Source organism: Bidens hawaiensis, unplaced genomic scaffold, assembly GCF_021521415.1.
Source record: "Bidens hawaiensis isolate Kalapana, Puna unplaced genomic scaffold, B.hawaiensis_p1.1 tig00008796_1, whole genome shotgun sequence".
In the NCBI taxonomy this organism is placed as follows: Eukaryota; Viridiplantae; Streptophyta; class Magnoliopsida; order Asterales; family Asteraceae; genus Bidens; species Bidens hawaiensis.
The window spans coordinates 794882-810736 of record NW_027491634.1 but is presented as its reverse complement, the minus strand read 5'-3'; the positions used below and the strand labels follow the sequence as shown (position 1 = coordinate 810736).

The 15855-nt window shown below is 37.6% G+C and overlaps 1 protein-coding gene and 1 pseudogene across 1 annotated transcript; both read right to left on the bottom strand.

Moving 5' to 3' along the window:
- Positions 1-2753: 2753 nt before the first annotated feature.
- On the bottom strand, positions 2754-6170 carry LOC143529952 (L-ascorbate oxidase homolog). The gene is made up of 3 exons (XM_077025621.1): positions 6031-6170; positions 5600-5709; positions 2754-2886 (listed from the first exon to the last, which is right to left on the bottom strand). Exons 1-3 carry the CDS (start codon positions 6163-6165, stop codon positions 2754-2756), a joined length of 378 nt encoding a protein of 125 aa, XP_076881736.1. The 5' UTR covers positions 6166-6170.
- Positions 6171-13808: 7638 nt separating this feature from the next.
- LOC143529951 (uncharacterized) lies at positions 13809-14780 on the bottom strand (annotated as a pseudogene).
- Positions 14781-15855: the final 1075 nt, after the last annotated feature.

Genomic DNA, 15855 nt, shown 5'->3' with positions numbered 1-15855 from the left:
TCAGCCTCCTTCCACACCCGGCTCATCCCCAGCATCACCATCCCGGACTCCGAAAACCGGTAAACCGGAGATTGGACCCGAGATATCTTCGCAAACCATTCCGCCTCCTGGTAGCTGGAGGCGTGAAGGCTGGGAAGTGCTTGCCCGTTCTTGAATTTCATGGCAATGGGGATGGCACGAGCGGATATGAAGAAAAACTCCCTCTTCCACGCGCGAAGACTGCGCTCGGTCGCACAGATCTTTAAACCCTTAATCCGGGTTGTCAACGTGTACCACCCCTGGATGCACCTCCAAGTGTAGAAGGTCATCAGGCGGTCAACGTAGGGCTCAACGCCCAGTATCCGGCACACCCACTCAAAGTGGCGAATCTTGGCGATCGCCATGGGGTGCAACTCGGTCAAATGAACACCGTGCCTCTCAAGGACACGGTAAACAAACTTTGTCAACGGGAACCTAAGATTCCCATAGACAAAGAATGCAGCATAAACCCCGATCTTGCCTCTGGGGGCATCGTACACGGTCTGATGGGGTTCAGGAAACTCAGGCTCGAGAGATTCGAGCATGAACTTCCTGACAACATACCGGTACAGATCGCCAGGCAGAGCACACTGGCACTCGCCAGCAGTACTCTTGTCATCAGCTGTGGATTCAACATCACGAGACGACATCTTGTGAAGGAAAGAAGAAAGCGATTTCGAGAGAATGCTTGCCTGAAAAGGGGAGTATTCGCCGGAAATCGCTTAAAAGATGAAGAGAAGGGTGAAAGTGTGGATTACAAAGAACCCTCTCCCCCTTTATATACTAATCGCAATTAATGCGATGAAATTAATGCGTAAGAGAGAGAAAACGAAGGTGCAATGAAACTATGACACGTGGCAAAAAGCAAGCTGGCAACAGCTGTTGACAGGAAGCATACCATTAATTTCGCGGCCACGCGCCCGAAAAATCGCGCCCACGCGCCTGAAAAAGCGTCTGGAATGACCATGTACTGTCACGTCACCATAACTTCCTGCACGTCCTGACACAGTCAGAAGAAACCGTCGCACGACGTTTCAGATGTTTGGATTGTTCCTATCTTTCCACCAACTCTTCGAATTTCGAAATTCAAAATTCAAAAAGATTCAAAAGTAAGCGGGAAAATACCCCTTACCTTGGCAACCAAGTAACCATAAGACGGATGCGGGTACAGTGTCAAGGCAAAACCCTTCACATACCTAGCACCCGCAGGGAATTGAAGCCAAGGAAACCTTGGCAAACAAGTAACCGTAAGACGGATGCGGGTACAGTGTCAAGGCAAAACCCTTCACATACTTAGCACCCTCAGGGAATTGACGCCAGGAATACCTTGGAAATAAAGTAACCGTAAGACAAGTGCGGGTACAGTGTCAATGCAACACCCTTCACATACTTAGCACTCTGCAGGGAATTCAAACCAAGAAGGATCTTCCAGGCCATGCTTGCGGAAACGGGAATAACATCCCCGCATGACGGGAACGTCGAGAACTATATTGTTTGAAACTCCAAGATGGAATTGGTGGTTTTAGCATAATTGATCACTATGTTGAAAACTACCAACACCCCATGGAGAATCCACACAAATGGGACTCAACGCTCCTGACGTTCGAGGAGGTTACAAACCTACCCGCTTCATACCCAGAGATCAAGCAGAAAAGTCGGGAATTTCTGCGTGACATCAGGAAAACCGCGGGAAGAATCACCACGGAAAACCTAAAAACTAAACCCTTTTCAAAACCCCTTGCTAAGTCCAAAAGTTCACCTCACTTATTAATAATTCATGAGAAGAACATTGGACTGGGGGGACTTGAAGAGGTAGGTCCCAGCAGAGCCCAGTTGGACCCGCAAGACTAACCTTGAACAGGGACGTCTGCGCAATGACCAACTGCTCCAGCAGGACCCACCATGCTCAAAGAACCTTACACGCAGTACGCCAGCTGTACCCGCAGGGAAAGCCTCCCAATGGTGAAGTACCCCGCCTGTTCCCGCAGCTGCGGATACAAGCCATCAGGGAAGGCTACCCGCACTAACAGCAAGGCTACACGCACAAGGTATTCGTTACTTCAGTAGTCACATGAAGGAATGAGCAAGGCGGGAACACTCCCGCCTAAATGAGCCAGTCCGTATGCTTCTGGAAGGTCTTTCGTACTATACCTACTAAGGTATGGGCGGAACAGACAGTTTGACCAGAGCAGCCCATGAACTAATCACAGGGTGACAGCTCACCGACAACAATACGAGGAGGAGCACCCTCTAGTACTGTTTGTCACTATTAGCCGCTGCCTACTCACCAACCCTTACGATGGAACGTGCGCAGCCTACAGTTGGTGGAACAGTGCGTAGCCGGCAGTAAAGGAACAGTATACAGCCGACCTTATTACTGTTGGCCGTAACCTATCCACCAACCAGCATGGTCTGTGCATAGTCCACTGTTGGTAGAACAGGAATACTATTCAGCCGGCTGTACCTGCTTGGAAACCTACCTTCGGCTATAAATACTCCAACACCTTGGAATGGTAAGGACATCATCTGATATCTCAATCTTATCTAGCAATATCTTAATATACACTTATATTCAGAGCAATCTAGTCTGATTCTCACGCCGGAGGGTGGTCACAAGGAGGAACCCCCCCCCCCTTCTCAGTGACGAGCTTATGGTGTCTGTTTTGCAGGTCTCTAGAAGAACAACCTTCTCAGCTGGACCTCATCCCCGTGGGAAACATTACTTAACCCCCAGATTATCTATAATCTGTCCAGGATTCACTTAGTGTTTCTTCAATGATGTACGTGAAGTTTTTACCCGGAGGGATCAGGCATGTTGTTCCATACACACCATCTTCAAACGAATTCCTTCTTTGTAGAATCCCATTCCTATAAGAACATGTTTTCATGATCAATACACTCTATCTAAATGTAAAAGGCAAGCTTTTAGTTAACGGGAAATAATTGATATGGTGTTAACCAAGTGATTATACTGTTTCGACCACATTTTTATAACAAAAGTGAAACAAAATCACACGAATCTCAACAACTCATTCTTTTCTTACCCCTTTTTGTCTAAGTGAAATTACTTGATCATCCGCACTTTTCAACATAGAACAAAGCCTTATTACAAATACCATTGAAGATTCAAACCGACCACCAATTATTTTACTAATAATCATGGTTAACACCAATTAATTTATTAATCATGTTTATGAACAAACTGCAAGATATAATTTGTCTTTAGTGTTCGGTCACATTTTCTATCATGTAGGTAAATTATTATATACGTAACTTTGAGCTATACATTGTTTATTTAAACAATTTAAAGATCTATGATTTTTCATGTGTCACCTGCTTTATGTCTGAAATTTTACAACTCTAAGAAATACTAGAATCTGGCCCATGATATATTTAAATATATGCATACAATAAATACGTTTTAGCTATGTATTTAATTATACGATAATGTTTAGTTTTGGTAACCTCTAAAAGCATTCTCATCCCACCCCCTATCTTCAAACCAAAAATTACACTAAAACTTACTTTATTTTCCCTCTCTATTTCAATTAAATAATACTTTTTATACCTTTTATCATTACCTTTTCTCTTTCCTTCACTCACAACCACTTTCAAAATATATTAAAAAATTATAAGGGATGAACAGTAACTTTTCAAATATACAGAAAAATCATTACTTTTTCTAAAATATAAAAACTCTTCACTCACAACACCTTGAATCACTCTCTAAATTATAAAAACACCCCTCACATAATATGAGGGGTTGGATGAGAATGCTCTAATGTATGGCAATATAATATGTATTATTTTTAAAGGCATATATAAATTGAATACATTATCGACTTTAGGGTTAGGTTATAATAGGAAGTATACTTTTTGTATGAAGTATAAGAAATAATCTTGTTCATTAATTTTGAATATGAATGATTGAGATTAGTTTAGGAGAAAATTAAGTATGAACACAAGGTAAAGGGCATAAAAGGAATAACACATTTGTTGACTTTCTCTCTCCATATGCAAGGCACATGCAAAATTCCTCCATCATTTTAAAACGTCCATAACGTTTTTTTACGATGTTTTTATTGAAAAACAAATTCACCATAATAATGAGTGTCTTTTTATCTTTTATATGAGTACCATATTGTAATATAAAAATTAAAAAAAAAATAGTGGGTTTTTTATAAATTGTGTTTTACCGAATTGTGTTTTACAAAATTGTGTTATACAATAGTATTTTTCATTGTGTTTTTTCCATTGTGTCATATAATTGTGTTTTTTATTGTGTTTTTTTTTCATAGTGTATTTTTCCATTGTGTTTTTTCATTGTGTTTTTTCGGACTTTTTCGGTGAGGTGATGGCGGTGGGTGACGGTTGTGGTGGTGGTGGGCGGTGAAGTGGTGGTGGTTGTAAGAGATGAGTGAAAATGTAATTGAGCTTTATGTAAGTGAGTTTTTGAAATTAATTTAAGTGTCTTTTGAGATTAAAGTAAGTAGGTTTTGATATTAAAGTATTAGACTAAAATACCTTTCTTCCTAGCCTTCTTAGGAAAATCAAACTTCTTATTTGAACCTAACCCATCGACTTTATTCTCGTGTACAATATTAAATGTATCAGGAACATATATATCCATCTGATTTATTTATACACTATATTTTTATGTATTAAATATATACACAATTTTCGTCTTGTTTTCAAAAAGTTGTTTTGGTAAGTGCAGTCCATTGTATTTCCAATATTTTTTCTTCAGTGTCTCAAACAGTCAAACTTATAGAGATTTAATCTAATTTGGTGGGATGATTTATAATTATACCTAATTTTTTCTTAGCACACAATGCGCTTCTTTCAAAACTATAGATATATACTTGAGATCGATTCATTAAAAATCAAGCTTAAATTAAGTTAATTGAATAAATGATTGTGCTCGGGTTTCATTTACCAAACTTGACTATGCACACGAGTTTAAACAAGTCTTTTATTTATATAATTTATAATTTATATAAATATAATAATCTTAAATTAAGATAACAAGTATATATATTCTATAAACATATCATCATAATTATTCTTATGAATAAAAATAACCAAAAAAATGTATTTATTATAAGTTTAAATAAAAATAACATATAATGTAAATATAAAAGTTAAATACATAATAAAAGGGTCGTATCAGAGTCAAGCTCAAGTTTTAGTAGTTGGGCTCCCTTACATTTTTTATAATTGTTATGATTAAAATTATTAAAAATACTATTACTATTATTATTATTATTTTATAGAAGAATATTATATATACTTGATTCATCCACGATGCTTTAAAAATTATATTATAAGAAAACTTAGTGTTATCTTCCTAGGTTAGAGTACCTATTAACTTCACAACATTCTTTACTGCAATTTAATATGTTTTTGAAACCCCAAAACTTAAGTCGCCATCTTTTTTCGGTCTTGGGATCGTTCATAAATTTTCACCAAGATCCACTCTTCATCATTCCCACCAAATTATCTCTTACAGTTTTAATTAAATAAAATCTTGTTCATTATAATAACCAAAATTCCATAAATAATATGAAACACATGGGATTACCAGGATAAAAGAAAAGGTTCGTCTAAGCTGTTGATCACATTAACAATGAGATTATCATTTGTAACCGCGTGAATATCAGGCCCAGGAAACTGCCCATTAATCAAAATTCCCTACAAATAAAAGAAACCAGACAAGAAATGATATAATTTAGTGAAGCAGATTCTGTAAAGTGTACGAATTACAACGTTCACATCAGCTTCTCCATCTCCGTCTTAATTACTAACTAAATATTACATTCTCTTTAAGTTTATTGCTAAATGTTATTTAGCCTGTCACATACTCACAAACATTTATTTTATTTATTTAGTTTATACTCTAAATTTTAGAGATAAAAATGAAGACAGAGATTCTAATGAAAAAAAAATTATCTATATTTTAGAAATACAGATAAATATAGAGAAGCTCTTAGCACGTTATAATGTTAAATGAACCTGTTGACGAACACCAAGCGGATAGATGTCGCCATATGTGACACTCCAGTCAAAGAACTTGTATGGATCTTCGGCTGTGGCAATGGCAATGAGAAGTGCACTGACGGCGATGCAAACGGGTAAATATTTCGGCATCGGAGATTTAATATAATAACAATAATAATGTGAAAAGGAAGGAAGGAAGAAGTAAATGAGGAGAAAGGACAAGGAGAGTGTTGGCGGTGCGAGTTGTTATTATGGGAGAGATGGGGTTAAAAGGAGGTGAAGATTCGAGAGGGAAATTTATTAGAATGCATGTATGATTATTATTATTATAAACTTGTTTTTTATTATTATTATTATTATTAATTTTTGAGCCCGTGTCATCAATGGGATAATTCAAATTATAAAATTATAAGTAAAACAAATAATTACATAGCGTGTATGAAAAAAATGTATTACATCTATGCGTGCATTTAGACAATGTGTACATAAATTGATTTTATTTATATCACAAAATGATTTTTTTTTGTTTATATTTATCAATTTACCACCCATTAAAGGAAATTAGAACATTAAATTGTAACAATGGATGTTCTTTAAGAGCTATATTTTTCTGAGCTACACTATGAAAAATATTTTGATAAGTTTCAGAGGGCTTCTCGACTTTGTCATAATGACAACATAAAAAACATGTTAACCCATTCAATTTTGTGAATATTTTATTTTATTTGAGCATAGTTTAGCATGTCATGCTTCCCATACAATGTTTTGATCGTCATTGAAAGAAAAATTAATGTTGACAAAAATATTTCAAATTTGATAAAAGTTAAGCATTGATAGGCTTGAGGGTGTCATGTTGAAAGTGTTCGCAATGTTTTCTTAAATTTTAATAGTTAAGGGGAAAATAGTCAATTTTTCAAATCCCGAACCTTTTGATTATTTCAAAAAATGCCCTTAAAAATAAATTTGAAACCCGAATCATGTTTAAAATTTTAACTTTCATACTTTTGACATTTTAAAGTCAACACTTTGAACCCATAACAAATTTGACGATAAATTTATTTTGCATTCTCAAACTTTTAAAAATATTCAAAATTTTCATTTTTAACCCTAACAAATTTTGACCAAAACGTAGTTAACTTGTAACAAACAATCTATTTATCAACTTTTAACCCATAAAATCAAATTTAAGTTCCACAAAAAAATCCGAAACAATTTTCATTTGAGAAACATGATTTGTTGTTTATTTTTGAAATTCACCAAATTTTTGAATATATAGTAAAATATATGTTAATATTTATATTTATAAAAATATATAAATATAATGTAAAAGCAAAGTGAATAATTATTGATTATTACATATATTAGGGTATATTAGTTTTGGAGAGAAAAAATTATGAGAATTAACCAAAACATAACAAGTGTCCACATTTATTTTACTTTATTAGAATATAGGTAGATTATTATTATTATTATTATTATTATTATTATTATTATTATTATTATTTCAAATTATTAGTAATATGAGGCTTGTGTTCTTCAATGAAAGCTCAAGTTTGAATCCTACTTGCGTCACTTTTGAATGGATATTGACAATGAATTTGAGCTAGAACTTGTGCAAAGGTTGTCAGTTCGAACCTTAGCCCACCCGGGTTTTTGTTCCACCGTGTGTTACGCTAGAGAGTTTTGCTCTTGAGCCTTGTGGTGGCACAACAACTGTCAAGTGACATTCAGCTGTATGGTTTCCCGAAGGAACGCCCAAGCCAAACTCTGAAACTAGCGTGAGTCTGATTAAGACAACATAGTCTGGCCAGAGTGAGACATCGGGGCTCTTCAAATTTAGAAAAGTGTGGTAACATAAATACAAGAAAGTCATCGGTTTAAAAAAGAAGTGCAATTGTGTTAAAATAAATGAATGGATAGGGTAATTGTATTCAAATTTATAAAATCCTAAAACAATTTTAGAAAGTTATAAATTTGTGAACAAAATTTACCATATATTTATTTCATATCATAAATTGTATTTTATCATATTTCTTATCTTTCCATTGCGTATGTATTTTATTTTTGTGATGTTATTTTGTTTGGGTTATCTATTTTAGTTTTTCTTATTTCTAATCCGGATGTTTCTAAAAGTAAAAATTATTTGTCTTTTATGTTTTAAGACATTTTATGAGATTCAGGGAAATAAATCATATATGTAAAATTTGTTTGTAAAGTATTATCTAGATAAACTATAATAAAAAAAAATAAACATATCTACGATGCTCTTTCAATTTTACAACTAACTTTCTTTTACATATGGTGTCATTTAACCTTAATGCTCTTTTAAAATAAAAAGACTTTTAAATCAATACTGTTTTGGAAAACGATGACAATTAACTAAAGAGTAAAGATCTCATCTACCATAACTTGTTTAGTTATTCAAAATTTCTAAAAACGAAAGAACCATTTTAAATGGTAAACTTTGACACCTCATCCAGCTCTCGCCCTCTAGTAGGCGGAAGGGATAACACGCACCCATCAAGCCGAAACCCCCGGTGGACGCCACTCACCAAAAGCGTCACGGAGATATTTGCCACCGAAAAACTCCCATGGCCAAAAGCTCCAATGATCCGGCAGCGACATAACGCGGATCAGAGCAAATCCAGTGACTTCCACGGGACAAAGGGTCACACCACTGAGGAGTGTACATCCTTGAAGGATATTGTTGAAACATTCGTCAAGGATGGAAAACTTACACACCTTGTGGTATCAATCAAAATGGAGAGAGGAATGATAACCGATACAAAGGCAACGGACGAAAGCCCGTTGACATCAGCATCCACATGGTTCATAGTAACGTCAGAGGAAGAAAAAGACGAACGACAGAACCATGCGCGTGGAAGGAAGCTGAGGTGCGCTTCCCGCGAGTGTCAGGAGGACCCAGCAAAGAAGGCCCCATCGTCATCAAAAGCCAGCTGGGGCACTACATCACTTCCCGCACTCTTGCTTACAACGGCGCCTCGTCAACGGTTATGTACAGACAGTTCTTCGACAAGCTAGAAGACGAAGACAAGGAACGCCTGGAAACGGTCTACGCCTCGATGGAAGGGTTCGACGGCAGCACAAACACCCCCCTGGGTATCCTATCTTTCCCCGTCATTCTCACGGACAGGAAACACTCCCGCACAGAAGACGTGGACTTTGTCGTAATGAGGAAGCCACACCACACATACGACATTCTCTTCGGGAGAGACGGGATGGCAAGATTCAATGCCGTGGTATCTTCAGTCCACGGCATGATGGGATGGCCAACAGCTGAGGGTGTAGCGATGATCACCGGTATTCCCCAGGTATGCATCGCATCTGTCTCATCTAAACCCAAACCAAAGATGGCTAAACCAACCATCACCGAACCAGAAGAATGGGCCTTCAATGGCAAATACCCTGACCAGGCTGTTACCATTGGCCCAACAGTCACTGATCCTACGCGCACCTTACTCAAACGCTTACTACAGAAAAACGCTGACATCTTCGCGTGGACACCAGCTGACATGACTGGTGTACCTCGAAGTAAGGCAGAGCATAAGCTCAAGTGTGACCCGGCTTTTACGCCAGTCATACAAAAGCGCAGAGTAATGGGGGCGGAACAAGCTAACGCGTGTAGAACCCAAGTCAAGGAACTCCTTGACGCGGGCATCATACGCGTTAGCAGATATCAAACATGGGTTGCAAATCCCGTCATGGTACCGAAATCTAACAAACAATGGCGCATGTGCATAGATTCAAAAACGTAAACAAAGCATGCCCCAAAGATTGTTACCCGTTACCCGAAATTGACCTTAACGTAGATTCGTTAGCACCGTTTCGCCTTAAATGCTTCCTTGATGCGTATAAGGGGTACCATCAAATCCACATGGCCGTTGACGATCAGGACAAAACCGCATTTCGGACGCCCGATGGCACATTTTGTTATCAAATGATGCCATTCGGGCTTAAGAATGCCGGGTCCACATACCAACGCCTGATGGACATAGGGTTTCATGCCCAAATTGGGAGGAACTTGGAAGTCTACATAGATGACTTGGTCATCAAAAGCCCTGAGCCAGAAGCGATGTTGAAAGACATCGAAGAAACTTTCAACACGCTCAGAAAGATAAACATGAAGCTCAATCCGAGCAAGTGTTCCTTTGGGATGGAAGAAGGGAAGTTCTTAGGAGTCATTGTTACTAAAGATGGCTTCAGAGCAAACCCTGAAAAGGTCGAAGCCATTATCAAAATGGAATCACCTACTACCATCAAGCAAGCTCAGACACCGAATGGACGACTAGTCGCACTTAACCGCTTTTTGGCAAACCATGCGGATAGGTCGTTCCCATTCGTGTCAACATTGAGAAACTGTTTAAAGAAAACGCACTTCCGCTGGATACCAGAAGCGGAAGCAGCTTTTCAGGAAATTCGGTCACGCTTGATCGAACTCCCAACGCTCACAGCACCAGAAGCGCAGGAGCAATGAGAAGATGACACGTGAAAAGCAAGCTGGCAACAGCTGTCGACAGGACGCGTGCCGTAAAATTCGCGCCCACGCGCCCGAAAACTCGCGCCCACGCGCCTGAAAAAGCGTCTGGAATGACCATATAATGTCACGTCGCCATAACTTCCTGCATGTCCTGAAACTATCAGAAGAAACCGTCGGAAGACGCTAACGTCCCTTCAACAGTTTGGACTAATCTTATCCTTTCACCAACTCTTCGAATTTCAAAAAAGATTCAAAAAGACTCAAAAATAAGAGGGAATATACCCCCTTACCTTGGGAAGTAAAAAACCATAAGACAAGTGCGGGTACAGTGTCAAGGCGAAACCCTTCACATACTTAGCACTTGCAGGGAATTGAAGCCAAGAAGGATCTTATGGGCCGTGCTTGCGGAAAGGGAAATAACACCTCCGCATAGCGGGAACATTGAGAACTAGCTTGTTTGAAACTTCAAGGCGGAATTGGTGGTTTAACATAACTGATCACTATGTCCAAAACTACCAAAACCTCGTGGAGAGCCTATACAAGTGAAACTCAACGCTCCCGACTTGTGGAGAGGTTAAACACCTACCCGCATCATAACCAAAAATCAGGCAGAAAAGTCGGGAATTTCTGCAAGTGACATTAGGAAAACCGCGGGGAGAATCCCCACAGAAAACCTTAAAAAACAAAAACCTCTTTCAAAACCCCTTGCTTAAAGTCCAAAAGTTCACCTCACTAATTCATGAGAAGAACAATGGACTGGGGGGACTTGAAGAGGTAGGTCCCCGCAAAGCCCAGTTGGACCCGCAAGACACACCTTGATGGGGTACGTCTGCGCAAAGACCAACTGGTTCCGCAAGACCCACCATGCTCAGAGAGATGAAGACTTTACACGCAGTAAGCCAGCTGTTCCCGCAGGAAAGCTTCCCTTGGTACAGTACCCTGCCTGTTCCTGCAGCTATGGGTACAAGCTGAGAAGGCTACCCTCACTAACAGTAAAGCTACACGCATAAGGCACTAACTCTTAATACTTCAGCAATGTCACCTGAAGAAGGAATGAGCAAGGCGGGAATATTCCCGCCCAAAAGAGCCAGTCCGTATGCTTCTAGAAGATTGTACTATACCTGCCAAGTATGGACAAAATAGACAAGATCTGACCAAAGCAGCCCATGAACCAATCACAGGGTGACAGCTCACCGACAATAGTACGAGGAGGAGCATGCTTCAGTACAAAATGTCACTATCAGCCACTGCCTACCCACCAACCCTCATCGTGGCACGTACATAGCCTATAGTTGGTGGAAAAGGAATAGTACACAGCCGGCCATGTCACTATCAGCCGCTGCCTACCCACCAACCACCAGCATGGCACGTACGTAGCCCACAGTTTGTGGAAAAGGAATATTATACAGCTGGCTGTACCTGCTTGGAAACCTACCTTCGGCTATAAATACTCCAACACCTTGGAACGGTATGGAGACAGATCATCTGATATTATCTTATCGTCTCTAGCTATTTCTCTTAATATACACTTATATTCAGAGCAATCTAGTCTGATTCTCACGCCGGATGGTGGTCACAAGGAGGAACCCCCCCTTCTCAGTGACGAGCTCACGGTGTCTGTTTTGCAGGTTGAGAAGAATAACCATCTTTGCCGGACCTAACCCTCGTGGGAAACATCTACTTAACCATAAGATTATCCTTAATCTGCCGGGGTCACTTAGTGTTTCTTCAATAGACCTTGTTTAAAAAGTTGAAAAGAACATAAAGAAAACATAATATTGAAATGTTTAAATGAGTAGCAAGCTCACAGTGTCATTTAATTTTTATTGATTTATATCATGTCTACAAACCTTAAAACTCAATCAACTGATTGTGGAAATGTATATAGTATTTTTGTCACAAATTATTAGATTAACGTTTTCTAAGATACTTCAATTGTTGTGATTCAGATAAGTTCCGTTCGCTTCGAGAGTATGAATAAGGCGAGTTAGTTTGGTATGCAACAAAAGGAATAATAGCATCAATAAATCATTATTGGCAATGATCGCATTCCTTACAGAAATAACAAACTTACAAGGTTGATGAAAGATTCGCCCAGTAGAAGAGGAAGTATTGCATGATGATGAGCCTTTGAATGCTTACATTGAAAGGAAAAGGTTCGTTTGTAGAACTTTTTTTTTTCAATACCTTGCTTTTTTTCCTATACTTTACTTTTTTTTCAATACCTTACTTTATTTTCTTAAAACAAATGCTGGCATTAATGTTGATGTTGTAGTTGTTGGCCGTAATGATGATTCATTCCTAGAAACCCCATCAAGGTCATTATCAACAGATGAAGATAATGGAGAGAAAGATCTTGTTGTGAAAAAGTGTCAAAAAGGTTCTAGAGTTAAAAAACCAGTTCATAGGTTGCGGCTGAGTGGTAAAGGACCCAAGAAAAGTAAGAAGGAACCTCAATTTAGGAAAGGCCCTGCGAAAAAGGGCCGAAAAGGTTCTAGAAATAGAAAACCAGTTGACAGGTTGATTCTGAGTGGTAAACGGCCCAAGAAAAGAGAGAATGAACCTGAATGTAGGAGAGGCTCTCGAAAAAGAACAAATCCTGATCCTTTCAGACCGAGTTAATTTGAATGAACTCCTATTTTGGTTAATTTGAATCAAATTGTTTGAACTCTTGTTTTGATTTTTGACTTTTTTGGTTTTTGACTTTTGTAATGCTTGTTTCTTTTGTAATGGATTCCTATATTGTGGCTGCTGAATTCCTATGGTTTTTGACTTTTGCATTGAATGTGTATTGTGTGTATTTGATGGGTTTCCTATGGTTTTTGACTTTTGTATCGAATGTGTATTGTGTGTACTTGATGGGTGTGGGGAAAGAAACCAAGTTTGACAATAAAAGTTTGATTTTCCTACTTTTAGGGTTGTTCCTAAACAACATCACCATCATCATCACCATAACCGTATGCATTGAGTTGTAATGCAGCGCAAATTGAAAGATTGGATTGGAGAAGGTTGTGAATGTGTGTGAAAAGTTGTGTTAGAGCATTCCTCGAAGAAGATGAGGCATCAAGACGGAGGTGGTGGGCAGACGGGTTGTCGCGTGTGATCTCCATTACATAATACACAAATGTATTAGACTTGACACTGTAAGTTGTAATCAAAATCCATAAAACATATTAGACATTCCAAATAAATAACATGAAAAACACACACGCACACCAAAAAGCATATTAAAAAAAATAGCAAGAAAACATAATTAAATCTACAAACCATTATGATTTTAAATATATACCCGTAATTAGTCGCACCCTTTTACTTTTTCTTTCTCTTCTTCACTCTTTGAATGATAACTCGGAATTTTCTCTTTGATCTTCTTGAAAATACCTTTTTTCTCCTTATGTTCACCTTCCTCACCAAGTGTCGCCGGAGGTGGAGGAGCATGCTCCTCATCGGTCTTCTTATGACCACAGGTAGTTCCTCTTTAATCTTTCCATAAATCCTTTCTCCCTAATTCTTCGTGTTTTTCTATTGGGACATATGTCTCGGCTTCATGCTTCTTGTTCTTTTCCTCTTCTTATCTTTACACTCGTTAATCTTTTCCTTAATCTTCACCTTCAGTGACTTCTTTTTCTTCTTCTTCTCACCGTCCTCACACTCCTCATCACTAGACTGTATATAGATTATAAACATAAAACATTTCAACAATAACTTCAAGAATAATAAAATTCATAAACCTCCATTAACAAGTGTGTTGGAACGATCGAATCAAAGATCTCATGTACAATCGCGTATGCAAATCATTATGTATGATGTATGTCACATGTGCTTATGTAACCGTCTTATATGTCTCATTAAAAACACCATATATTCTTAATATGTAACCAATCACATACAGTCTATACAGAGATGGACATTTCTTTATAACCAATAACGTGATAAAAACTATAAAAACCACATAGCATAGTTGTGAGTAATACTTTAAATTTATACATATTATTTGGACTCTAGTTATAAGAAAATCAATAACATTGATGTATGAATATTTTCAACTGCCACCAGTTCTATTATATGCATAAATACTTTACAAGCATATATTTGATCAAGAGTATACATTGAACAAGATGAAAAATTAACTTACACTGCTGGAACTACTATCCAATCGGTGAAGCTTATCGATCAAACCTTCCTTCTTCTCCTCCGATTTCAATTCCGGTTCAAAGACCTCAACTTTCTCTTCAAACTCTTCACACTTATTCACCGTGCTGGACATGATCAAAGCAAAATGGAACTTAGCAATACAAATAAAGAAAATTGAGTTTGAAGGATTTGATGGTGTGTGTGAATGAAGAGCTGCGAGGGTTTTAAATTTATAGGAGCATTTGACACGTTGTTGACGCGATTAAGTTACTAAGTTATTGAAATGAGTTTCGACCAATGAGGGTTCGTGTGTACGAAGAATCTGTACTATGATTTTGCATTAAAATAAAATATTTAGGCTTCTAAAAAATATATTTTTCTTATCTACCAAGAAATGTGTCCCGGATTATAACCTCAGATAATCGGATATGGCCTGTTATTCATTGTATATAAGATTATAAATTATAATATAGTGTGTAGTATTATTATATTTGATGGTATACTTATGTAATGAAGTTGGAATATTAACTTACATTTATACGAATCTTAAGAAGCTGCCATGAAGGAAAGTACTTAGAAATCTCAAAAAGGAGAGTTGTGGAAATTTTTTAAAATTTTTTGTAATTGTAAGTGTAATAACTGATTCTTAAGGTTTAATAATAATGACGGAGAACAGACGGGTTAAACTTTACCGTGCCTGTACCTATGAAAAAAAAAGAGTAAATCTGTAAAATGCAGACATTTTCAATGTATCAAGAGTCAAGACCCTATTTTACGAATGAGATTTTACATGGTATTTTTTTCGATAGATCAAGAGAGGATTAGCATTCTTATTAAATTCCCAATGAGCAAGTTGTTACTTGATGAGATCATATGTCAGTTGTCATCGTCTCACTAATGCACCAAATTATTGATGGTTAATGGCAACTTATTATTAACGAATATTTTACTATCGATAACCGGTTATGACTGATGATCAATTTCTAAGCATTTTTCTTCTATAGTGTATAAGACGGTTAAATAATCGTTTATCTACAGCCTATGTTTGTTAACAATAATTGTTGAATATTAACGGTCCGAATTGCTACCTCTTGAAGGCCATGTATAGTGTATAAGACGGTTAAATAATCGTTTATCCACAACCTATGTTTGTTAATAATAATTAATATTAACGGTCCGAATTGCTGCCTCTTGAAGGCCATGGGCGG